General features: G+C 42.2%; 1 protein-coding gene across 5 annotated transcripts in view; it reads left to right on the top strand.

Moving 5' to 3' along the window:
* Window positions 1-26,088, top strand: part of RTTN (rotatin) — a 231,755-nt gene that overhangs the window by 18,178 nt on the left and 187,489 nt on the right. For 3 of the 5 annotated variants that reach the window (XM_062201791.1, XM_062201790.1, XM_062201794.1), the window contains exons 9-11: window positions 1,205-1,386; window positions 5,415-5,530; window positions 23,647-23,817. In XM_062201791.1, coding sequence (XP_062057775.1) covers window positions 1,205-1,386; window positions 5,415-5,530; window positions 23,647-23,817 — 469 coding nt within the window. The remainder of the gene's footprint in view (window positions 1-1,204; window positions 1,387-5,414; window positions 5,531-23,646; window positions 23,818-26,088) is intronic. The other 2 variants (XM_062201793.1, XM_062201792.1) reach the window with 2 other exon arrangements.

The following is a 26,088-nucleotide window of genomic DNA, read 5'->3' as shown; positions in this document are numbered from 1 at the left end:
GAGTTTATAAATGTGAAGTTAAACCCTTTATGCTAATTTTTTTAATGATTTATTTTATTTATTTGAAGGGCAGAGTAGAGAGAGATCTTGGTTCATGCTGCAAATGGCTGCAATGGCCAAGGAGGTGCCAGACTGAAACCAGGTGCCAGGGGCTTCTTCCAGGTCTCCCTCCTGGGTGCAGAGACCCAAGCACTTGAGCCATCCTCTGTTGCTTTCCAAGGCACATTAGCAGGGAGCTGGATCAGAAACAGAGCACCCAGGACATGAACTAGCACCCATATGGGAGGCCAGCATCATTGCAGACAGCAGCTTTACCCGCTATGCCACAATGCTGGTCCTGCCAATTTCATCCTTAACCCACCACTTTACACCCAAGGTAAAAATTTCTTAATGAAGAAGCCAAGGAAGATGAGATATTCCATATTTTAGAAGCATTTTCAAAGTAATTGTGTGATGTCAAGTGTACTGAATAAAGTAATCCATGTGGCCTCCCTAGAATGTTTGGTGAAAAATCACAGAAAATCCAACAAACTATATACATGTTGATTATAAATTATTATAAATCTGCTTGTTTTCATTTAGAAATAGGTTATCATCACTAATGCTAACTGCTACTAAAGGAACATTGACACATTTTGGGAAAAGCAGTTTGAAAAACAAAATTTAAATGCATTTGAGGGGCTGGCACTGTGGTGTAGCTGGTAAAAGCTTTCACCTGCAGTGCTGGCATCCCATATGAGTGCCGGTTTGAGTCCTGGCTTCTCCGCTTTTGATCTAGCTCCCTGCTAATGTGCCTGGGAAAGTAGAGGAAGATGACCCAAGTCCTTGGACTCCTGCATCCACTTGGGAGACCCGGAAGAAGCTCCAGGCTCCTGGCTTCTGATTGGCCCAGCTCTGGCCATTGTGGCCATTTGGGGAGTGAATCAGCAGATGGAAGACTTCTCTCTCTGTCTGCCTCTGCCTCTCTATAACTCTGCCTTTCCAATAGATAAATAAATCTTAAAAGTAAACAAATACAATTGAGTCATCTCTATGGCATTCAATCTCATAAAATCAGGATTTTTACAAATCTGACAAGAATTGTTGCATGAAAGTGTGGTTGTGATCAGTATGAGGCTTTTAATATGCCAAGTAGCAGATAGAGGATAAATCTGTTTGAGGGTTGTTTCCATGTTCAAGGTTTTATCATTTTTAAAATTTGCAGTGGCGGTAGTAGTCATGCTCACATAAACTCCAGGATATCTGTCCATTCAGCTCTGGATGCGGGACACATAGATCTGCCAGAGCTGGAAACTGAGGACACGTTGGAGTTACGATTCCAGCAGCTTAGTCTTCCCCAGTTCTGCATCTCCATTCTGGAATCAGCACTTCCTCTCTTGAGAACAGGTTAGTTGTCTTTTGACATTGTAGTTCGTACACACTTGTGTTTGTTTAAAATTTTTCTAAGACTTTTCTTTCCTATATTAGGGCCTATATCATTCTTTTTAAATTTATGTAATTGAAAAGCAGACAGAAAGACAGACAGACAGACAGACACACACACACACATCTTGCACCTGCTAGTTCACTTTCCAGATGCCTGCAATGGCAGGGGTTGGGCCAAGTCAAAGCCAGGATCTGGGAACTCAGTCTAGGTTTCCTACCTGGGTAGCAGGGACCAAAGTACTTGAGCCATTATTTGCTGCCTCTTAGTGTACAGTGCACATCTACAGAAAGCTGGAATTGAGACACAGTTAGGGCTTGAACGTCAGCAATCTCACACTGGATGTGGGTGTCCCACTTGGTATCTTAAGCACTGTGTGGATGTCCACCCTTATTAGGTCCTTTGAAGTCTGTTACCTTTTAGGATAAAAATTTATAAGAATTCAATAAGGTTTTTATTATTAATTAAACATTTATGCCATGGAACGCTGTTCAGATGGTATTCATTTCCAGTCAGGGTTTTCTTTGGCACAGGTTTCCTCACTTTTTTTTTTTTTTTTTTTAATTTTTATTTATTTATTTATTTATTTTGACAGGCAGAGTAGATAGTGAGAGAGAAAGGTCTTCCTTTTTGCCGTTGGTTCACCCTCCAGTGGCCGCTGCGGCCGGCGCATCTCGCTGATCCGAAGCCAGGAGCCAGGTGCTTCTCCTGGTCTCCCATGCGGGTGCAGGGCCCAAGGACTTGGGCCATCCTCCACTGCCTTCCCGGGCCATAGCAGAGAGCTGGCCTGGAAGAGGGGCAACCAGGATAGAATGCGGCGCCCCAACCGGGACGAGAACCCGGTGTGCTGGCGCCGCCAGGTGGAGGATTAGCCTGTTAAGCCATGGCGCCGGCCTCACTGTGTGACTTTTTAAATTTTATTTATTTGAAAGGCAGAGTTACAGAGAGAGGGAGAGATCTTCTGTCTGCTTGTTCACTCCCAAGATGGCTACAGTGGTAGGAGCTGGGCCCATGGGAAGCCAGGAGAGGGGCCCTAGAACTTGGGTCATTTTCTGCTGTTTTCACAGGTGCATTAGCAGGGAGCTGGATTGGAAGTCAAGCATCGAGGACTCAAACCAGCACATGTATGGCATGCTGGTGCTGCAGGTGGTGGCTTTAACTACTATGCCACAGCACCAGCTCCTGTATAGCTTTTTTTTTTTTTTTAATTTAATTTATTTATTTGAAAGTAGAGTTACACAGAGAGAGAAGGAGAGACAGAGAGAGAGGTCTTCCATCCGCTGGCTCACTCCTCAGTTGGCTGCAACAGCTGAAGCTTTGCCGATCTGAAGCCAGGAGCCAGGAGCTTCTTCCTGGTTTCCCATACTGGTACAGGGGCCCAAGGACTTGGGCCATCTTCTACTGCTTTCCCAGGACATAGCAGAGAGCTGGATTGGAAGTGGAGCAGCCGGGATTAGAACCGGCACCCATTTGGGATGCTGGCACTGTGGTTGGTGGCCTTACCCACTACGCCACAGTGCTGTTCCGTGTATAGCAGTTTTAAACATAAACCCAGACAACATAATGCACTGGAAAAAACCAGAGAAGGTTGACTGGCTTGAGTTGACCACAATTTTAAAAAAATCATTGGCTTTTGTTTAGAAACTTTCTGAATTGCTCTCAGTTCTTTACTCTTCCCATTTATTTCCTGCCTAAGTCATGAAACATGTTAAGAGCAAATCCCCAAACCTGAATTCTTTGTAGTGATATGATTTTTTTCAACAAAAAGAACCCTCAAAGATTCTGGGGTTACTCAGTGTGCTAGGTAAATAGCAGTTACCATGTATTGAATCCTGCTGTGTTCCACTGTCATACTTTTCTGGGTGTACTTCTCTCACTGAATGATTTTATCTTTCTAAATAGTGTGGTTACTAGTTCTGGTCCCCTTTTTACATGTGAGGAAATTGAGGTTTAGAGTGTTCTAGAAACTGAAATAGCTGAGAGCAAGATCTTGAACCAGAGTTCTTCTGCATCCGAAGTCTGGGCTTCTGAATATGTCAGCATTTAGCAAGATAAACTTTAGAAGCAGTGATGCTTTTTATTTTCTAAATGTACACATTTCTAGCAGCAGGTAAGCAAGCAAGTTTTGCCCTTCTTAGTTTGTATAGGTAAAGTAAAAAATATATTTCATGTTAATGGTTGTTTAAGTCCTGTGGCTATTTTTTGCCTCTTGGTAGGTAATGGGAAGAAAAGCAGGAGGAAGGTATGTATTTGAAAAATGTTGAACGTTTTTTTGTACTGAGGAAAAATGTATACCTTACTTCTCACCAAGTGAATGACTGCTTCCAGGAGTTAGGACTACATATGAATTCATATGCTAATAATGTGAAATGAAGGAAGGTCTGAACTTTGGTATCATAAAGTATATGTTTATCTGCCTGGTGTATGGAGAAGAACAGTTTTAGACTTAATGATTTTGCATTTAACCTTTTCTTAATTTCCTGTAAAAAGTCAGATTAATAATTAGAAAGCTATTTCTTGGTACATAAAAATTTCTAAATGTTCTCTTGCCCTTTTCTGTTAAATTATTGCCTAATTTGTAATTGTTCAATATCATAAGAGATTTCTAGAGAACTTGCTCCAGCTGTTCTAATGAAAGAATTAATCTAGATCCTTATGATCTGGTAGTTTTATTCATTAGAAATTAACCTTTTGGATGGGAGACAAGAAGTCTTGTTTGAATGTTCACCTCACACAGAATAACGAAGCATGGAATTCCTTTGTTACTCTGTGTTTGGAGAGGGGAGAGTGCTCTGGTGGATGTGACTCTGGCAGCAGAGTTTCTTTTGGAATTTTTTTGAATTTAAGACAAATGCAGATGGAATTTCTGAAGTGTCTTTGGCAAATGCCAGTGTAGATATTTATTGCTTTAGTTACTCCAGCGTAAGCTGTTTCCTAGGCAATTCCTGGGTCAGAAAATACTAATTTCTGATGATTCTTAATCTTTCAAGTACTAAATAGTAATTATTATAATGCATTTTCTACAATTGTTGGGTGCTTTGTCACATATTAAGTATAACAAGATGGTCCTGAATTTGAGAAATTATTTTAATCTAGCTCTTGTTTTTTTTTTTTTTTTTTTTTTTTTGACAGGCAGAGTTAGACAGTGAGAGAGAGAGACAGAGAGAAAGGTCTTCCTTCCATTGGTTCACCCCCCAAAATGGCCACTATGGCCGGCGCATTGCGCCGATCCAAAGCCAGGAGCCAGGTGCCTCTTCCTGGTCTTCCATGCAGGTGCAGGGCCCAAGCACTTGGGCCATCCTCCACTGCCCTCCCGGGCCACAGCAGAGAGCTGGAAGAGGAGCAACCGGGACAGAATCCGGCATCCCAATCGGGACTAGAATCCGGGGTGTCGGTGCCGCAGGTGGAGGATTAGCCTAGTGAGCTGCGGCGCCGGCCACTAGCTCTTGTTTTTTTAGATAGGTTATTGCTACTATCTTTTTTAAAAAAATTTTCTTTGAGATGGAGAGAGAGAGAGAGGAAATATGAATGAACCAGTACGAGACTGCTATGTTTGCTGGTTCACTCCCTAAATGCCTGCAATGGCCTGGACTCTCCTGGTGCTGAAGCTGGGTTTCCCACATTGGTGGCGGGAGCTCAGTTACTCGGCCTGTCACCTGCTGCCTCCTAGGTCTGCATTAGCAGGAAGCTGGAGTCAGGAGCTGGAGCTGGCCACTGAACCCTGGCACTCTGATATGGGATGTGGTCTTCTTAATCAGTGTCTTAATTGCTAACTAAATGCCTGTTGCGCTACTTTACTCTTGAGTATCTTTTCTGCATATGAGTGAATTTGATTTGTTGTAGTCAATTAGTAATATGACTGAAGAGGGAGAGAGGGAAGGAGAGGGGAATTTTGGGGTATATCTAACTAGAGTATTGAATTGAGCTGATTCTTTGAAAGTTAAGTAGCTTTCTTTTTATTCCCTTATCTTCCTCCTGCTTGTTTTCCTAGGTAGCAGACAGATGATAATTCGAGTTCTGGAATTGCTTGCGGATGATATGATACTTATTGGTGAAGCAATTTCATCAGATATCTGGGATGACAGCAGCCTTTTTGCTATAGATATGGTAAGAATTAATGTTTTCTTGGATAATAGTGTTATTATTTTGGCATATTTTTGTTCTTTTGAGATGGTTTCATTGTCTCATTAGTCTTCAAAGGATTTTTTTATTATTATTTTATCATTATTTTATTATTTCAGGCTTATTTTGGACATGTTCTGCAACAGGCCATTCTCCAGAATTCTGGTTGCACGACTTGTTAGGTCATTCATTTTTTAATGGACATGTATATGGGTTGTTTCTAGATTGTAGTTATTACAGGTAGGATCCTATGGAGTGTTCTGCATTTCCTCTGACATTTAGTATGTTCAGGTTTCTGTTTTTTTCTTGTCAGACAGTCTGATATATGTGTAAAGGTATCTCTAGTTTTAATTAACATTTCCCTAGTGACCAAAGATACTGAACATGCCTTGCAGTTTTCAGTTAACAAATCTGAGTATTCTTTTTCTTATTTACAAGATCGTTTATTGAGTCTTATTAGCAAAAGACGCCAACAGAAGAAACATAAAAACGAACAAAGAGCTATAGGGGAGTAGGTGGTAAAGTCATTGCTGTCTTCCCACGAAGGTATTTTTTTAGATATTGAAAATAAAGGGGTAGCTTGTCACAATTGTAAGTCTTTTTTTTTTTTTTTTTTTTTTTTAGACTTATTCCTAAGTGTATTTTCTTTTTAATACTGTTGTGAATGAAAATCCTTTTAACGTTTCATTTTCTGGATTTTTAATTTCAAGTATAGAGAAATGCAGTTAATATTTGTGTTTTAATCTTCTGTCCTATGACTTTGCTGAACTTATTAATTCTGGTAGCATTTTCTTTTTTTCTTGGTAGATTCCTTAGGATTTTTTACATAGAGAGTCATGTTATCTTTGAATTAAAACAGTTTTAGCCTTGTTTTCTGTGAATAAAGAGTTTTAGTTCTTCCTATTCATCTGGATACCCATTAATTTCTTTTTATTTCCCAATTTCCATGTCTAGAACCTATAGTAAAATGTTGGGTAGATATGATAAGAACCTCATTCCTGATCTTAGAGAGGAAGCATTTAATTTTTTGCCATTAAATGTAATATTGAGTCTAGGACTTTATAGATGTCTTTGTGAAGTTGAAGATATTCTCTGTATTTTTTTTTTTTTAAGATTTATTTATTTATTTGAAAGAGTTACACAGAGAGAGGAGAGGCAGAGACAGAGAGGTCTTCCATCTGTTGGTTCACTCCCCAATTGGCCCCAATGGCCAGAGCTGTAAAGATCTGAAGCCCGGAGCCAGGAGCTTCTTCCTGGTCTCCTATGTGGGTGCAGGGGCCCAAGGACTTGGGCCATCTTCCACTGCTTTTCCAGGCCACAGCAGAGTGCTGGATTGGAAATGGAGCAGCTGGGACTTGAACCACCACGCATGTGGGATGCCAGCGCTGCTGGTGGCAGCCCCACTTACTAGCCACAGTGCTGTCCCCTCTCTGTATTCTTAATTTGTTGAATTTTTTTTTTTTTTTTCTTTACAGGCCGAGTGGATAGTGAGAGAGAGAGAGAGAGACAGAGAGAAAGGTCTTCCTTTTTGCCGTTGGTTCACCCTCCAATGGCCACTGTGGCCGGCGTATCGTGTTGATCCGAAGCCAGGAGCCAGGTGCTTCTCCTGGTCTCCCATGCGGGTGCAGGGCCCAAGGACTTGGGCCATCCTCCACTGCACTCCCGGGCCACAGCAGAGAGCTGGCCTGGAAGAGGGGCAACCGGGACAGAATCAGTGCCCCTACCGGGACTAGAACCGGGTATGCCGGTGCTGCAAGGCGGAGGATTAGCCTATTGAGCCACGGTGCCAGCCTTGATATTATATTTAAGAAATCTTTGCCATCTGGAGAATATAGATGTTTTCTTTTTTTTTTTTTTTTAAGATTATTTTCATTTTATTTGAAAGGCAGATAGAAAGAGAGAGAGACAGAAATCTTCCATCCTCTGAGAGAGAGAGAGAGAGAGAGAGAGAGAGAGAGAGAGAAATCTTCCATCCATTGGTTCACTCCCCCAAATGCCTGCAATAGCTGGGCCAGGCCAAGCCAGGATCCTAGAACTCAATCAGGGTCTTACAGGTGGGTGTCAGGGACCCAAGTTCTTAAACCATCATCTGCTGCTTCCTAGCTTGTGTGTTAGCCAGGGGCTAGATCAGAAACGTAGGAGCTGGGACTCAAACCAGGCCCTCTGGTATGGGATGTCGACATGCCAGGTACATTTACCTCTATGATGAATTTTGTGCAATTTTTTTTTAAAGATTATTTGTTTCAAAGTCCAGGTTACAGAGAAAGAGGGAGAGAAACACAGAGAGAGATCTTCCATCCGCTGGTTCACTCTCCAAGTGGCTGCAATGGCCAGGGCTGAGCCATGCTGAAGCCATGAGTCAGGAGCTTCATCTGGGTCTCCCAGAAGGTGGCAAGGGCCCACTTGGGCCATCTTCCACTGCTTTTCCCAGGCCATTAGCAGGGAGCTGGATTGGAAGTGGAGCAGCCCTCCATCCATACATGCCTGTCCCTGCAGAGCCCCAAGATACCCCCAGCGGGCCCCTGTAGATACGCCCCCAGTCAGCAGGAAGTAGCCAGAGAGACTTATCGTCGTCCCCTTTCCTATCATCAAAAGGTCGGGATGGTAGCTTTGGGATCTGCAAGGAGGGAAGGCCTACACTTCCAGGAATGGAGAGACCTACTTCTGGGGAAGAAAGTCCTTGTCAAGGACCCTAAAGGTCAACCAATGAGGATCAGACCTGCCTCAACCTTTAACCCCCATGCCCTGAATCTATAAAAGGAGCCCTCCCAGTCTCTGATGCGCGACTTCCCTGGCCCTTGCTCTGTTGCTCTGTTGGGGCCGTGGAACCTCGCCCGGGAGCCGAACCCCAATGAAAGCCTGTGAATTTAGAAAAAAAAAAAAAAGGAAGTGGAGCAGCTGGGATATGAACTGGTGCCCATATGGGATGATGGCATCGCAGGCAGCAGCTTTACCAACTACACCAGAGTGCTGGCTCCTGTTACTTTTTATATATGGTACAAGTAAAAATTAAAAAAAAAATTTTTTTTTGACAGGCAGAGTTAGACAGTGAGAGAGAGACAAAGAGAAAGGTCTTCCTTTTGCCGTTGGTTCACCCCCCCAAGTGGCTGCTATGGCCAGTGTTTTGCGGCCAGCGCGCTGTGCTGATCTGAAGCCAGGAGCCAGGTGCTTCCTCCTGGTCTCCCATGCTGGTGCAGGGCCCAAGGACCTGGGCCATCCTCCACTGCCCTCCTGGGCCACAGCAGAGAGCTGGCCTGGAAGAGGGGCAACCGGGACAGAATCCGGCGCCCCGACCGGGACTAGAACCCGGTGTGCCAGCGCCGCAGGTGGAGGATTAGCCTATTGAGCCGTGGCACCGACCAAAATTCAAATTTTTTTCAAAATTTTTGCATATAGATAAACAATTATTTCAGCACTATTTATTCAAGTGACTGTGCTTTTGTTCCTAAATTTCCTACCAACTACCCTGCTTATGTATGATTTTATTTCTGGAATGTATCCCATTGGTTCATTTTCTCTAATACCAATACTCAACTCTTTTAATTATTGTAGCTTAGAAATTTTGAAGTCAGGTAGTATAAATTCTTCAACTTTTTCTTCCTTTTTAAAGTTGTTTTAGGTCCCCTACATTTCCAACATGCATCAACTTGTCAGTTTCTACCAAAAATGCCTGCTGTGATTTTGAATGCAGTTACGTTGAATCTATATCAATTTGGAGAGAATTGACAGCTTAACCATATTGAGTCTGCTGATCCGTGAACACCAGATCTCTACATATTTAGCTCTTTAATTTCTCTGAACAGTATCTTGAAGTTTTCTCTAAGTGTTTCAGTGTTAGGTCTTTTTCATTGGATTTTCCTACTGTTTATAGATGTTCATATTTGATATTTTAGTAATTTTTGATTAACTTCTAGCCGTTTTGAATATTAATTTGTTGAATGATTGCTTTTTAAATTTTCTTATTTTACAATTGTTTTTTTTTTTTGTATCTCCAGCAGATTTATTAAATAATTTCAAAAAATTTATTTATTTGGAAGTCAGAGGGAGATATACAGATCTTCCATCCACTGGTTTACTCCCCAGATGGTGGCAACAGCTGTGGCAGGGCCAGGCCAAAGGCCTGGAACTCCATCTGGGTCTCCTACATGGGTGATGGGTGCCCAAGGTCTCTTACATGGGTGACAGGTGCCCAAGAACTTGGGCTATCCTTTGCTTCTTTCCCAGGTGCACTGGCAGGAGGCTCTATCAGATGTTGAGCAGCCAGGACTAGAACTGATGCCCATATGGTATGCACATGTCACAAGCAATGGCTCAACCTGGTATGTCACAACACCTACCCCAGATTTACTTTTCAAAGGATGAATTAACAACATCAACAGCAAAAGCAAGGCAGACAAGAATAGAATAGAAAATAAATACAAATATAAGCTCTTTGGGTAATTGTTTCATAACCACAACAAGATAGTACAAAGGATGCCGTGTACAAAATACAATAACGGTTTAAAGATTGAGGTGCTCATTTAGCAAGGCTGAAGATTTTCCTCTGTGATAATTGGAATTTAGATTGCAGTCCTTGTTTTTGGTTGGGTTACTGGGTTTGTGGCAGAGGCAAGGCTTTAAACCTGATTTGAATGAAAGAATGGCCACCTGGCCCAGGTAGAAGTAGAGGAAGTGTTTGGTTTGGTATCACATAACTACCAAAGTTCCTTCCCACAATGTAGTGCAAGTGGGGTTGTGCTTATTGTCTGTACTTAATTCTTAACAGGGGCTGCAACATCCTTTTGTGTTTCTCTGATGCCTGAGGCGCACACTCCACCATACTGTCGTCTGTTCTGCCGTGTTCTGTTCTGATCATCGCCTTGCGGTTGCAGTTGGCTCTTGCACATGATTACCTTGGAGCTGGGGCTGGCTGACTGGGCCAGTCTTCTGGGAAAGCTGCTGCACCTCATGCTCAGTGAAAGTGTCACTTCTGAAGCTGTGGTGCATCTTTTTAAAAAATTGTTAATTTGAAAGGCAGAGAGAGAGAGAGAGAGAGAGAGAGAGAGAGAGAGAGAGAGAAAGAGATAAATGTCTTGATCTTCCACCCACTGTTTTATTTCCCAAATGCCCATAGCAGTTGGGGCTGGATCAGGAGCCACAGACCCCAGCTGGGTCTCCCATGTGGGTGGTGGGTATCCAAGGACTTGAGCCTTTATTTGCTGCCTGCAGGAACATTAACAGGAAACTGGATTGGAAGCAGAGTAGCCAGGACTTGAACCAGGCACTCTCATATAGGATGTGGTTATCCCTAGCAGGGTGACAACTTAGCGTACAGCGTCACACTTGTTCCTGCTTTCTGTTTTGACAGGTTCTGAAGTACCTGTGGAGCAGTTTCATTTATTCAAGTCTAAGTTTGTTGGTATGGATCCAGGGCAGTGTTTTTCAATTGGGAGCACTTTTACTGGGGACATTTGACTGTCTGGAGACAGTTTTGGTTGTCATACCTGGAGTGCTGCTAGTGACATGTAGTGGCCAGCTCTTCACAACAAAGAATTTTTGGTTCAAGATGTCAGTGATGTTTAGTTTGAGAAACTCTGATCTCAAGTAACTTTTACTGGGAGTTAAACTCTTCCTGCAGTGTGACCCTCTGGGACTTCTGCTGACTGAAGCTTGAGTCTCTTACTGTGCTGTGCGAGCCCTGGGAATTGTTCTCTTTAAATCACAGTGGTCATTTTTGGCATGTGTGGAGTTCCTGTCTATAACATGAGCTACCCAGCTTCAGCAAGGACTGAATGGCACCCCATTTAATTTTCTGGGTCTCTTTTGTTGCATAGCTCCCATGTGTCTGGTCCTCTGTCCCGCAACTTGTGATCATCACAGCTTCTGCCGAGTGTCTTTATCTCTTTATGTCATCGACACTGCCAGTCTCTTTGGGTTTCTCTTGCTGTTTTCTGGACACTGTTTTTAGCATAGCATGCAGTCATTGCTTGTTTTCTTTCTCTTCGGTATCACAGTCTGCACTGTCTCCTGTCCCTTGTCTAACAATAAATTTTAAAAATATATTTTGTGCAGTTTTCTAGTTGATTTCTTGGGAAGGACAGAGTCAGTCCTTGTTGCTACTTCATGGGAAGAAGTGGAATTTTTATTTAAAGTTTATAATTATGTCATTTAAACAACTGGTAAATTATTAGGATTTTATTAAAGATTTATTTACTTATTTATTTTAAAGTTAGTTACGCAGAGAGTAGGAGAGGCAGAGAGAGAGAGAGAGGTCTTCCATCCGTTGGTTCACTCCTCAATTGGCTGCAATGGCTGGAGCTGTGCTGATCCGAAGCCAGGAGCCAGGAACTTCTTTGGGTCTCCCATGTGGGTGCAGGGGCTTAAGGACTTGGGCCATCTTGTACTGCTTTCCCAGGCCGTAGCAGAGAGCTGGATCGGAAGTGGTGCAGCCAGGACTTGAACCGGCACCCTTATGGGGTACTGGCACTGCAGGCAGCGCTTTACCCGTATGCCACAGCGGCGACCCCAGGTTACTAGGATTTAAATGTACAGTTTCTATAGTGAATATTGCCCATCAGTCTTAGAATAATCATTCAAAATGTGGAGACATCAGAAGGATGCCTTGTTCTTTGTTATTTGTATTTCAATAGGGAAGATAATTTTTAAAACATGGCCATTATATTTTATTTTTCTTTTATTATTTTTGAAAAACTAAACTGTCATCTTTTCAACCATTCCAGTGTTTTATTTGAGAGTTAAAGACATAGAGAAAGAAAGCTCCTTTCAGCTGTTTCTCTCCCCAGATTCCACAGCAGCCGGGACTGTGCCATGCTGAAGCTGGGAACTGGGAAGTTAATACAGGTTTCCCATGTGGATGGCAGGAAACCGATTATATGGGCCCTCACTGCTGCTTTCTGGAGTCTACATTAGCAGGAAACTGGAGTCAGGAGCTGGAGCCAGCTGTCAAACCCAAATGACTGTAGCCTTGAAGGCCATGATGTCTTAGCGGGCATACTGGCTGCTAGGGAAAATGCCACCCACTTTTTTTTTTGTGAAAGTGTTTTGATACAGTTTTGCATGGGAAATCAAGACATGTACTGTGGCCTTAGGAGTTCTGTGTTACAGCATAATATTTAAGAGATCTATGGACTATTAGTGTATCCATGTACCTGGAAATTGTATATTTTTGACACTTCAGTATTATTCCAAATCATTTGTTGATTTCTGTCTTTTATTTGTAATTTATCATCTGATGCGTCTACCTTGCTTGAAGAATTAATATTCTATCTGTTTTGTTAATGTATATTGGTAATGTGTGGTCTGTCTTTTCCTTCCTTCTTTCCTGCCTCCTACCATCTTTTCCCTTCTTTTTTTTTTTTTAAAGATTTATTTATTTATTTGAAAGTCAGTTACACAGAGAGAGGACAGGCAGAGAGAGAGAGAGAGAGAGAGAGAGAGAGAGAGAGGTTCTCTATCCGCTGGTTCACTCCCTAATTGGCCTCAATGGCCGGAGCTGCGCTGATCTGAAGCCAGGATCCAGGAGCTTCTTCCGGGTCTCCATTGTGGGTCCAGGGGCCCCAAGGACTTGAGCCATCCTCTACTTTCCCAGGCCAAGGCAAAGAGCTGGATGCGAAGTGGAGCAGCCGGGACTCGAACCAGTGCCCATATGGGATGCGGGCACCACAGGCAGCGGGCCTACCTGCTACAACATAGTGCTGGCCCCCATTTTTTCTCTTCTCTTCCTTTTGCTTACTATGTCAGGGGAGAAGAATCAAACAATTTTTTAAAGATTCATTTATTTATTTGTAGGGCAGAATTACAGAGAAGCAGATGCAGAGAGAGAGAGGTCTTCCATGCTCTGGTTTACTCCCCAGATGGCTGCGATGGCTGGAGCTGCACCAATCCAAAGCCAGGAGCCAGGAGCCAGGAGCCAGGAGCTTCTTCCGGGTCTCCATGCTGGGTCTAGGTCACTATGAAGTTGGGTTAGGCCCAAGAACTTGGGCCATCTTCTGCTTTCCCAGGCCACAGCAGATTAGAAGAGGAGCTGCTGGGACTAGAACTGGCACCTGGCACCCGTATGGGATGCTGGTGCCTCAGGTAGAGTATTAACCCCTGCTCCACAGTGCCAGCCACTGATGGTAGTTCTTAATCTTGGTTTTTCTTTATTCCTTAAGGTTATCATGAAGTTTTGTAGTTCTTTTAGATGATTTTTACATACTGAAGCTTTTCAACAAATGAATTTTTCCTTGGAAGTGTGAAGAATGCTTTATCAGTTGCTGCTTAAATTAACTTGAATTTCTTGGCCAGAACATTTATCTGTAAAAGTTAGTCATTCTCTTTTGATTTTTGGCTGCTGATCTTTTATGATTCAATGAATTATTTTTACTTAAAGGTTAAATCTGTTGTACAAGTGCCAACTGGTATGTTAGAAATGCTAAATTAAACAGTACTGCTCGAAATTATATTTGATTTACTTATTTAAAGGGAATAAATCCCTATTGGGAACAATTTCTTTCCTTTGTATATTAAGAGACAAATGAAATTTCTTAATGTCCCCACTTTTGACAATTTTAAGAAAAATAGAAGCAGTAGTTTTGTTGATTCATTAAAGGAACAAAATATGTTAGCATTTCAGAAATTAAATACCTGAGGACATATAATCAAATCTCTAGATATTTCCAGATATTGCTAACATCAGTCACATCTGGAACCAAATAACTCAATTTTAGTAAGCATAGTGAAAGAAATTTTCTCCCTAAAATTATTTTAATCTTATCTGAGGTAAATAAAAGAAAAAAACTATTTCTTACCAAAAATATTAATTTTTGCTAAAATAAAAAAATTACTGATAAGGATTTGTAAAGTTAGGTTGACCTGAAGTGTGTCATCCATGGCCCTCATGCCACCTTCATGAAATCAAGCCTGTTTTTTTGTTATTCATATGGTAAGTTAGATTCAAGGAATGAGGACTTTACCTTTTGCCAGGTAACTTGACTCCTGGGGCTGATTTCTGTTCAGTTTTTTTTTGTTAGTATTTCTTCTCTGTGTCAGTCTTGTCATCGCAGTGTCTTCTTTTTGTTACTCATTGCTTTTAAACTCCCCTCTGAACTGTGGTGAGCTGGTAACTGCGATATCATGGATGTTGGTAGTATTGCTGGTTGGAGTACAAGTGGGCCTGATGGGACTGTGAAAGAATCTAGAAAGAATGGCTCAATAGGGCGAGTTTAAACAGATGGTAAATTCATAATCAGGGTAGTAGTAGCTCTAATTAGTATAGGCCTTCCCTTCTGCTGCCACCAGTAGAAAGACAGTAATTTTATTCCCCAAATATTTGTTTTAAATTTTTACTTAGTTGAAAACAAGTCTCTCTCTCTCCCTCTCTCTCCCTCTCTCTCCCTCTCTCTCCCTCTCCCTCTCCCTCTCACTCTCACAAATACACATACACATACACATACACACACAGATAATAATCTTTTAACCTCTGGTTCACTCTCCAAACACCTGCAATAGCTGGGACTGGGTTAGGCCAAAGCCAGGAGTCCAAAATTTGATTCAGGTCTCTAGCATAGGTGGCAAGGACTCAACTACTTGAGCCATCACCTGCTGCCTCCCAGGTTGTTCATTAACAGGAAGCAGGAATCAGAAACAGAGTCAGAGCTTGAACCTAGTCACTCTCTTACGGGATGTGCATGTCCAGAGTCATCTTAACTTGCAACAAACATCTATCCCCTCCCAAACATTTCTTTGTTTCTTTTTTTTAAAGGTATATTTATTTATTTGAAAGGCAGAGTTACAGAGAGAAAGAGAGAGAGATTTTCCATACTTTGATTCACTCCCCGATGGCTGCAATCTCCAGAGCTGGGCGCATCGAAAGCCAGGAGCCAGGAGCCAGGAGCCAGGAGCCAGGAGCTTCTTCTGGATCTTCCATGTGGGTGCACAGGGTCCATTTTCCACTGCTTTCCAAGCACATTAGTTGGGTTGGCAGTGGAACAGCAGGACTTGAACTGGCGCCCATAGAGGATGCCAGTGTTGCAGGTGGTGGCTTTACCAGCTAAGCCACAGTGCCGGCCCCCCAGACATTTCTTGATTGCCTGTTGTTTATGAGATAATGGGGGTATAATGTGAATAAGTTGTAGATCTTTTTACTCTTTTTTTTTTTTTTAAAGATTTATTTATTTATTTCTAAGAGATACACAGAGAGAGGAGAGGGAGAGAGAGAGAGAGAGAGAGGTCTTCCTTCTGCTGGTTCACTCTCCAGTTGGCCACAATGGCCAGAGCTGCGCCGATCTGAAGCCAGGAACCAAAACTTCTTCCAGGTCTCCCACGTGGGTGCAGAGGCCCAAGGACTTAGGCCATTTTCTGCTGCTTTCCCAGGCCATAGCAGAGAGCTGGATGGGAAGTGGAGCAGCCGGGACTCAAAGCAGCGCCCATATGGGATTCCCATACTGCATACGGCAGCTTTACCACTGTGCCACAGCAGGGGCCCTGATCTTTTTACTCTTGTGGCAGATACTTTAAATGTGACACTAATAACACCAGAGTTAAGATTACAGGAAGAGTAGTTAAAAGTAGTTTAAATATAATACTTACTATGTGTCAGGTTATCTGGGCAGTGTTTTCGAAGTCGCTTTTGTTTTTTGAGTTTATGTTTTTTTATTTGAGAGACAAAGCCAGACAGGGAGTGCATGCTCATGCATACATGCTAGTGAACACACTGATTCACTGGTTCACTTTCTCAACTTCCAGGGGATGGAAGCCAGGAGCCATGAACTCAGTCCATGTCTCCGACATGGGTGGCAGGTACCTAATCCAGGTCTCCCACATGGGTGGCAGGTACCCAATCCAGGTCTCCCACGTGGGTGGCAGGTACCCAATCCAGGTCTCCCACGTGGGTGGCAGGTACCCAATCCAGGTCTCCCACGTGGGTGGCAGGTACCCATCCAGGTCTCCCACGTGGGTGGCAGGTACCCAATCCAGGTCTCCCACGTGGGTGGCAGGTACCCAATCCAGGTCTCCCACGTGGGTGGCAGGTACCCAATCCAGGTCTCCCACGTGGGTGGCAGGTACCCAATCCAGGTCTCCCACGTGGGTGGCAGGTACCTAATCCAGGTCTCCCACGTGGGTGGCAGGTACCTAATCCAGGTCTCCCATGTGGGTGGCAGGTACCCATCCAGGTCTCCCACGTGGGTGGCAGGTACCCAATCCAGGTCTCCCATGTGGGTGGCAGGTACCCAATTCAGGTCTCCCACGTGGGTGGCAGGTACCCAATCCAGGTCTCCCACGTGGGTGGCAGGTACCTAATCCAGGTCTCCCACATGGGTGGCAGGTACCCATTACTTGGACCGTCATTGCTGCCTTCTAGGTCTGCACAAGCAGGAAGCTGGAACCAGGAGCCAGAGCTGGGAGTCAAATCTAGACTTTTGATGTGTGACACGGGTGTCCTCACTGGTGGTGAAATTGCTAGGCCAAATGCCTACTCCCCTTCTTTTTTTAAAATAAACTCCCCCCCACTTTTAGTTAAGGAATACAAACTTCATGCGTTTCATAATTACAACTTTAAGAACATGGTGATTCTTCCTACTGTACCTGCCCTCCCACCCACTCTATCACACCTCTTCCTCCTCCCTCTCCTATTCTCATTCTTATTTTTTTTTTTTTTTACTAAGATCTATTTTTTTTTTTTTTTTGACAGTGAGAGAGAGAGACAGAGAGAAAGGTCTTCCTTCCATTGGTTCACCCCCTAAATGGCCGCTATGGCCGGTGCTGTGCCGATCCAAAGCCAGGAGCTTCCTCCTGGTCTCCCATGCCAGGTGCAGGGGCCCAAGCACTTGGGCCATCCTCCACTGCCTTCCTGGGCCACAGCAGAGAGCTAGACTGGAAGAGGAGCAGCCGGGACTAGAACCTGGCGCCCATATGGGATGCTGACACCGCAGGCGGAGGATTAGCCAAGTGAGCCACGGCACTGGCCCAACTAAGATCTATTTTCAATTAACTTTATACACATATGATTAACTCTATATTAAGAGTTCAACAAATAATATATATAAAAAACTGTTCTCAGCAGTAAAGACAAGGGCCGTTTAAGGTCGTTGCTTCTCCAAGTGTCAGTTTCACTCCTACACATTGCCTTTTAGGTGCTCTGTTAGTTATCACAGGTCAGGGAGAACATGTGGTGTTTGTCCTTTTGGGACTGCCCTTATGATGTCATTTAATCTGCATGACCAGGTAAATTACAGGTAATCCATTTGCAGATGCGATAAATGAGTCATATATTCTTTTTTAAAGTCACTTGAGATCTTGTGTTTGTCATCATTATGTTTTAGTATCTTGGGTGCACTGGAATCAGTTCCAACCTAAGATCTTAGGGTTTGTAGTACATTGTGAATAAGCTGAATATGATTTGGCCAAGCAAATATAAGTTTTTTTTCATCTGACGTAGAAGAGAATGAGCCATGACAAGGAGGTGTGGATGGTGGGGGTGGTGGGGGTGGTGAAGGCTGGGGCTGATGGTGGAACACAAGAACCTAGGACCTAAAATGTGAGATGGAAATGTTGGGAGAGGGCTGGTGGTTAAAGGGAGGTTTGCTTAGAGAAGACTTTTGGTGTGATGCTGAGTGGTGTGGCTTTTACTCTGAAGGAAGGATGAGATTGCTTTTAAGCAGGGAAGTGTGTCTGATGAGAAACTGACAGCCAGTGGAAGCATATGGGGGAGAGCACACCACATTCACTTCAGGTGCATTACACCTGCTTTAGGTTGTTGGAGATATTTATAGTGCAGAAATTGTGTTTGTACTATAAAATCCTTCTCTATCGAGTATTTTAAAAATATTTTGCTAATCTGGCCGGCGCTGCAGCTCACTAGGCTAATCCTCCGCCTTGCGGTGCCGGCACACCGGGTTCTAGTCCCGATCAGGGCACCGGATTCTGTCCCGGTTGCCCCTCTTCCAGGCCAGCTCTCTGCTGTGGCCAGGGAGTGCAGTGGAGGATGGCCCAAGTGCTTGGGCCCTGCACCCCATGGGAGACCAGGAGAAGTACCTGGCTCCTGCCATCGGATCAGCGCGGTGCGCCGGCCGGCCGCAGCGCGCCTACCGCGGCGGCCATTGGAGGGTGAACCAACAGCAAAAGGAAGACCTTTCTCTCTGTCTCTCACACTGTCCACTCTGCCTGTCAAAAATTAAAAAAAAAAAATTTGCTAATCTGATATCTTATTTCTAGGTAGCATATAAACTATGAGTATCCTCTGAAAACTGACCTTTAAGAATTTTTAGCACCATCAGCTCCTGCAGGGCTGTTTAAACGTCTTTAGCCCAAATAATTAAAGCTATCGGGCAGTTTTTCACACCTCTCTTTTCCTGAAAGCCCATAAATATTAAAAAATCGCTGCTTTGTTTCCTTATAAGAAATGCTGCAGGTAGTGAAAACTGTAAAGCTGGTCCTTATGGCGAGTGGGTCGCAGGAGTCACCGGCCACTGCCTCCCACCTCCCTTTGCCTTAGGCCTGTCCCTGCGGTGCACACAGCCAGTCAGCGCGCGGGGAGCTCGGGTATTTCCCAGATGCCCTTGCAAACCCCCCTTCATTTTTGCCATCCCCCTCCTCGAACACCAAGTGCGTTCCCCCTGGAAGGCTGGAATGAAGAGCATGAACCCTGGAGCCAGGTGGGCTGCAGATTTGGATTTGGCTGCATCGGGATGTAAAGGTGAATAAAGGGACCACTTCATCCCCACTAGGCTGTCGAAAAACAGAAAAAGCGAGTGTTATCAAGGATGTGGAGAAATGGGAACGCCTAGATATTGCTGGTGGGAACATAAAACAGTGCAGTCATTTTGAAAACCAATCTGAAGTTTCTCAAGAGATTCAGCAGCACGGCCATATGCAACTGGCAATTTTACTACAGGTAGATGCCCAAGAACGATGGGATAAAACTTGTGTGAAAAGACTCATACACAGATGTCCGTAGCAGCACTGTTCATAAGAGGCAAAAAATGGAAACAACCCAAGGGTCCACCAGCTGTTGAATGGATAAATAAAATGTGTACTCAACTGTGAGACGGAATAAAGTATTGAGATGTGCTACCGTCGTGAAACATGCTAATTAAAAGAAAGAAGGCCACACGTCGTGTGATTCCACTGATACAAAAGGTCCAGAGTAGGCACATCTACGAAGACAGTAGATTAGCCTTCGACTGGGTCTGGGAGCGGAGGTGGCTGCATGGGAAGTGACTGTTAACAAGGTTTCTTTCTGTGGCAGTAGAAATGTTGTATAATTAGATTCTGGTGATGATTGTTCAGCATACAACCATCGGATTGTATGCTTTAAATGAGTGAGATGTTTGCTATGGGAATGACATCTCAATAAAGCTGTTTTTGAAAACAGAAAAAGAAAAAACCTGGTCTTTTTAATCTTTCCTTTTTATCCTGTTTTGTGAAGCACTCCAAAGGTTTTTGAAACAATTTCACAAATAGGCTTTTAGAAAAAGCTCTACTATTCTGAGTTCTTAAATACTTGTATTGATTTAAATTGTAAATTGTCAAAATTAATGTTAACTGGTAGTGACATGTTATCCTTAGGTGTATAAAAGTTGTTATTTTAATGGAGAAGTATGCCTGTCAATGTATGGAGTATTTGTAAGGAGTCACTTATGGAGTAGTTACCTGCCAATGGAAGACGGTCATTGTGTTTTGGGTTTGTTTTCTCTGGAATATTTACTCATATGGGAACTTTTTAGTTTTTCTAATTTTGTTTTAGTGTTGTGTTGCCCTACTTTTGGTTTAAATTTTTATTAAAAAGTTAAAATGTATCTAAGTGATAGAAAAAAACAAGAGCAAGAGAACACCTGCAGCGGCCAGGGCTGAGCAGGAGCTGGAGCCAGGTAGCCAGGAGTGCACACAGTCCAGGTCTCCCACCTGAATGGCAGGAACCCAATTCTTTGAGCCATTACTTTGCCTCTTCAGATTGCAGTGGCAGGAAACTAGAGTCAGGTGCCAGAGCTGAGAATCAAACCAAGGCACTTCAATGTGTGATGAAGGCATCTTAATTGCTACGCTAAACAGTTACTCCAAATTTTGATTACTTTTCAGTTTTATTTCTTTGGAATCAGAGAATATAGCCTTAAATATTCAATGATGTTTTCTTTGTGAGTAACTTTATTATTAGTTTTTGTCAATTTTAATTGAAACTTGGAAAGTTATATTCTTTGTGCCATTCAAAGTTCATTGCTGGAGGGAGTGTGTAGCCTGTGGTTAAAACATTTGTATTCTCCGTTGGAGTCCTGAGGTTTGACTCCTGATTCTGGTTCCTGAATCCAGCGTCCACTTTTGCAGACCATGGGTGGCAGCAGTGATGGCTCAAGTAATGGGTTCCTGTCACCCATGTGGGAGACAAGAATTATATTCCTGGCTTCTGGTTTTGACCCTGGTCTCAGCCCAGCTCTGGCTTTTTGGGGACAGTTGGAGAGTGAACTAACAAATGGGAGCTCTCTTTCAAAAAAAAAAAAAAGGAAGTTTATTTTAATTAGTTCAGAATGACGGAGTTAAAGTCTGTCCTTATCAGTAACAAGTTTTGCTTGATATTTTATGTTGTTCAGATCACAAAGACTTGTTTCTAATTTTTTTTTTTATATTTTGTCAATGGAAAATTTTCTTTATCTGATTTTTTGCTCTAAACTATTTGTTAATCATATTGCTTAGATTTTTTTTTTTATATTCTACCACACATTTAATTTTTAAAGATTTGTTTATTTGAAAGGCACAATTACAGAAAAAAGGGAGATATCTCTCATCTGCTGGTTCACTTCTCACATTGTTTCAATGCCAGGGGTCTCCCATGTGGGTGGCAGAGGCCCAAACACTTGGTCTATCTTCTATTGCTTTTCCCAGGCCATCGGCAGGGAGCTGGATCAGAAGTGGAGCAGCAGGGACTTGAATTGGCACCTGGTGGCTTTTTACCCATTACACCACAATGCTGGCCCCTACACATTTAATTTTTAACCTGTTCTACACAAAGAAAAAGTTGTCTTTTTATATGTGTAATTTTTGTTTTTTGCTTACATGTAAAATTCCTTACCTGACATCAGTTGCAGTCTGAAAATATTAAATAGAAAATTCCAGAAATAATCCATAAATTTTAAATTGTACATTGTTCTAAAAAGCATGATACACTCTCATGCCCTCCTACTTTTTCCTGCCCAAGACTGCAGCACCTCTTTGTCTAGCATTTCCATATTGTAAAGGCTACCCGCCTTTCAATCATTTAGTAGCCATTGCCATTATCAGATTGACTGTTGGTGCATTTGCAGTGTTCATGTAATCCTTATTTTACCTGAGGCACAAGAATAGTTATGTTCTTTATCTTAATATTCATTAAGAAGGCACTGGGAAATGAAATATGGAAGGATAGATGAACTCTGATACCATTTGGAATCTATGCAAGCATATAGGAAATGTCATAGTATATGGAGAGTTTGGTGCTATCCACAATTTCAGGCATCCACTGGTGGTCTTGGAATGTATCCTTTGTGGATAAGGGGGGACTACTATATATTTCAACTTTTTGTAGTATGTTTGATCTTCTCTCAAAAGTTTTTGTTGTCTCATTTCTTTTTTGGGGAAATATGTGTTTGTGTGTGTATGCATATATATGTATGTGTGTGTATATATATATATATATATATATACACACACAACTTCTGTAATGATTTGGATAGTAAGTATTATAGTTTTAATTTCATTTGTGCTTATTTTAAAACTTAGATTTATGAAGTGATACATGTGCATACAAAACAAAGCTTATTCCTTTAGGTAACATTTTTCCTGGTAAAATGTAAAAACCAAAATTTACCATTTTTGCAATGTACACTTCAGTGGTGTTAAGTGCATTCATGTTGTTGTACCACCATCACTATTATCTATTTCCAGAACTTTTTGAAATTTGTACCCATTAAACCGCAGTTTCCCATTCTGCCTCCCTCAGCCCCTGCTTCCTCACATTTGTACAGTTACAAAATTTATATCTATATGTGTTTGTGTATGTCTTTTTTTTAAAAAAAATATTTATTTATTTATTTGAAAGTGAGAGTTACACAGAGAGGAGAGGCAGAGAGAGAGGGAGGGATCTTCCATCCGCTGGTTCACTCCCCAGGTGGCTGGAGCTGCGCCAATATCCGAAGCCAGGAGCCAGGAACTTCCTCTGGGTCTCCTATGTTGGGTGCAGGGGCCCAAGGACTTGGGCCATCTTCTACTGCTCTCCAAGGCCATAGCAGAGAGTTGGATTGGTAGTGGAGCAGCTGGGTCTTGAACCCGCACCCACATGGGATGCTGGCACTGCAGGCCAGGGCATTAACCCGCTGTGCCACAGCGCCGGCCCCTGTGTGTGTCTTATTAAGTATAATATTTTCAGGGTTCATCGGTATTGTAGCATGAATGAAATTTTAGTTTTTTCTTCAGTTTAGTAATATTTGTTGTATGTATATATCACAGAAGGACATTTTGTTATCCATTTGTCAATGCACTATTTCTACCTTTTGGCTGTTGTCAATAGTACTACTGCATATGGGTATACAAATCTCTTTTGCAAACTCTTAAGTTCTTTTGGCAGAACATTTTCCACTTGAAATTACTTAATTACCTGAAGAGAGAGTGTTTATACAGTTGTGATATTTAATTGCTTTTTGCTTATTTGACTTCTCTTATTTCATTTCTTAAGTTACTTTCTAATATATCCCCACACCCACCCAAGTCTGCCTGCTCATATATTAGGCATGCACTAAGCCTAATAAATGCTTGCAGATTTACATGCAAATATTCTAAGTTGGAACTATTAAACACTACAAAGTAGGAGGAATTTTTGGTTCATTAAGCTTTTGTATTTTAATGCTTGTTTTTTATTCATTATCCGTTAGGATTTATCATATTAAGTACTTAACATTGTTTTTTTAAAGCGTAGGTATGCTTATCACTTTTTATTATCTCAGTAGATAGTGGTTATTCTCAGAAGAATAAATTTTTGTCTTGGTTTCCTTTGCCGTGTAATAACACTATTTAAACTGTTCTCAAAGGCATTTGCATGTGGGCCTGTCCTTGCAAGTTATTGTTTTCCCAGTTTCGTGTTGCTTAAATGTTTTCAGAAAGAGAAGCTGCTCCTGATATTGGAATCTCTTGGAGAAACAATATGCTACCATAAAAGCAGTGTCAGTTTGAAACAACCAGAGGTAATGCTGGTGCACCACAGAATGGCCTTTGTCAGCATTGCGCTGTTTGCAGTTCGCCTATTACAAATGCTTCTCCCTGTTGAAAAGGTAAGCAGGATGCTGCTGCCTACTTGCAGTCTATGAACTATTATAAATAAGTGCTCTGTTATGAATTTCTTCTGATCATTTCATGGTGTGATGGTTTTCTACTTCAGACTTTTATCGAAAGAAGTATAGGTACAGGCCGGCGCCGTAGCTCAATAGTCTAATCCTCCACCTTGCGGTGCCGGCACACCGGGTTCTAGTCCCGGTCGGGGTGCTGGACTCTGTCCTGGTTGCGCCTCTTCCAGTCCAGCTCTCTGCTGTGGCCCGGGAAGGCAGTGGAGGATGGCCAAGTACTTGGGCCCTGCACCCACATGGGAGACCAGGATAAGCACCTGGCTCCTGGCTTCGGATCAGCGCGGTGCGCTGGCCACAGCGGCCACTGGAGGGTGAACCAACGGTAAAGGAAGACCTTTCTCTCTGTCTCTCTCTCTCACTGTCCACTCTGACTGTCAAAAAAAAAGTGTAGGTACAAAGATTATATGTGAAATGTGGAAATTTAGAAATGTCTAACCTTTTGAATAGTCTTTACAAAGCATTTGATAGAAAATTGCTTTATAATCTAACAGTTTTTATTGCATGTGTCTTATGCTTATGTATAAAAATTGGTTTATTCCTTCATTTATTCATTCAGTGAATATTTAATTGATTGCCTACAGTGTGCTAACAATATTAGATTCTGGATAGAAAACTAAGTTAGAATTGGTTCGTGGATTCGAGAACCTGTGTAAATGACCTGATTTTATGCTTTACTTACTTTGTTGAACTTTTAACAGAATTGGAATACTTTGAAGGCAGAGATCATATCTTTTATATGAATACGTTTTTCCTTGTTATGTCAGTTTCTGAGTTTAGCACTTGGCAAACATTGTAAATACTTAATATTTATATATGTGTTAATATATGTGTTCATATATGCCCACATATACAAGGAGGCTTCCAAGAGTTTTTAGAAAACTCACTTTTTCTTTTAATTTCATGTTTCTATGACGTTTTTGAAATCAACTTATAAATTTATGAATGTGTATATGTACATTTATGATTGATGCATTTAATATGCCTCTTAAGTGAATGAAGTTTGTTGAAAACCTACTGATCTCCTTTTTTCCAAGGGAGTCTGTCTTAGATCCTCTTAATACCAAGTTATCTTTTCCTTCTTTACAATTAAGTAGAGTTTTCACTCGTTCGCCATCTCACAAGTTCCTTGGCATATGGAAGACAAACAGTAGTTCCCAGCAGTCCTTCGAGGAGTATTTCCTAGTTAGCGTATGTTAGTGCCATGTGCATGTGTCTTTTTTTTTTTTTGCTCTACTATTCAAAATTGCATCAACAGTGGAAGATAGTTATTTCTATTTGTTTTTGTTTTTGAAAGCAATGTCTGTAATTTTGGTGGCACTTTAAAATACATAACTATGTATTATAACAATTTTGATCATTATAGGAGATTGTCATTAATGTGTTTGTATATAGATGGTTCTTGGTTTGATTAATGAACTCAGAATAGATTCTAAACATTATGTTTCATTGCTGTTCTTTGGTTTATATAAATGTAAGGTTATGCTGCCCTCTGCCTGTTGCTAGCTCACTAACAATTGAAGTCGAATTTGGATTCTGAAACTTTACCTTATGTAATTTGGATGTAGGAAAATGAATGTGAATCTGTGTAGAAATCTTGAATTTGTTAAATGATTTTCTAAAAATATTTTTAAAAATTTATTTGAAAGAGTTATGGGGTGGGGTGGGAAAGAGAGAGAGAGAGATTGATCAGTTGATTGATCATCTATCCATTGGCTCACTCTCCAGATGGCTGCAATAGCCTAACTGGTCCAAACTGAAGCAAGGAACCTGGAACTCAATCTGGGTCTCCCAGATGTGGGACCCAAGGCTGTAGGCCGTCTTCCACTGCCTTCCCAGGCACATTTTCAGGGAGTTGGGTCAGAAGTGGAGTAGTCAGCATTCGTATTGGCGCTCATATGGTATGCTAGTGTTGGAAGCATGACTTAACCTGCTACACCACAATACTGGTCCTGTCAAAGTGATTTTTTTTTTTTAAGGTTTATTTATTTATTTGAAAAACAGAATACAGAAAGAGAGAAACTTTTCCATTTGTTGGTTGCAGTAGCTGGAGCTGGGCTGATCTAAAGCCAGGATTCAGGAGCTTCTTCCCGGTCTCCCATGTGGGTCTAGGGGACAAAAATTGGGCCATCTTCCACTGCTTTCCCAGGCATGTCAGCAGGGAGCTGGATTGGAAGTGGAGCAGCTGAGACTTGAACTGGC

Source organism: Lepus europaeus, chromosome 9 (assembly GCF_033115175.1).
Source record: "Lepus europaeus isolate LE1 chromosome 9, mLepTim1.pri, whole genome shotgun sequence".
NCBI lineage: Eukaryota > Metazoa > Chordata > Mammalia > Lagomorpha > Leporidae > Lepus > Lepus europaeus.
Note: the sequence above shows the minus strand (reverse complement) of the source record. Positions and strands in the feature narration are given on the sequence as shown.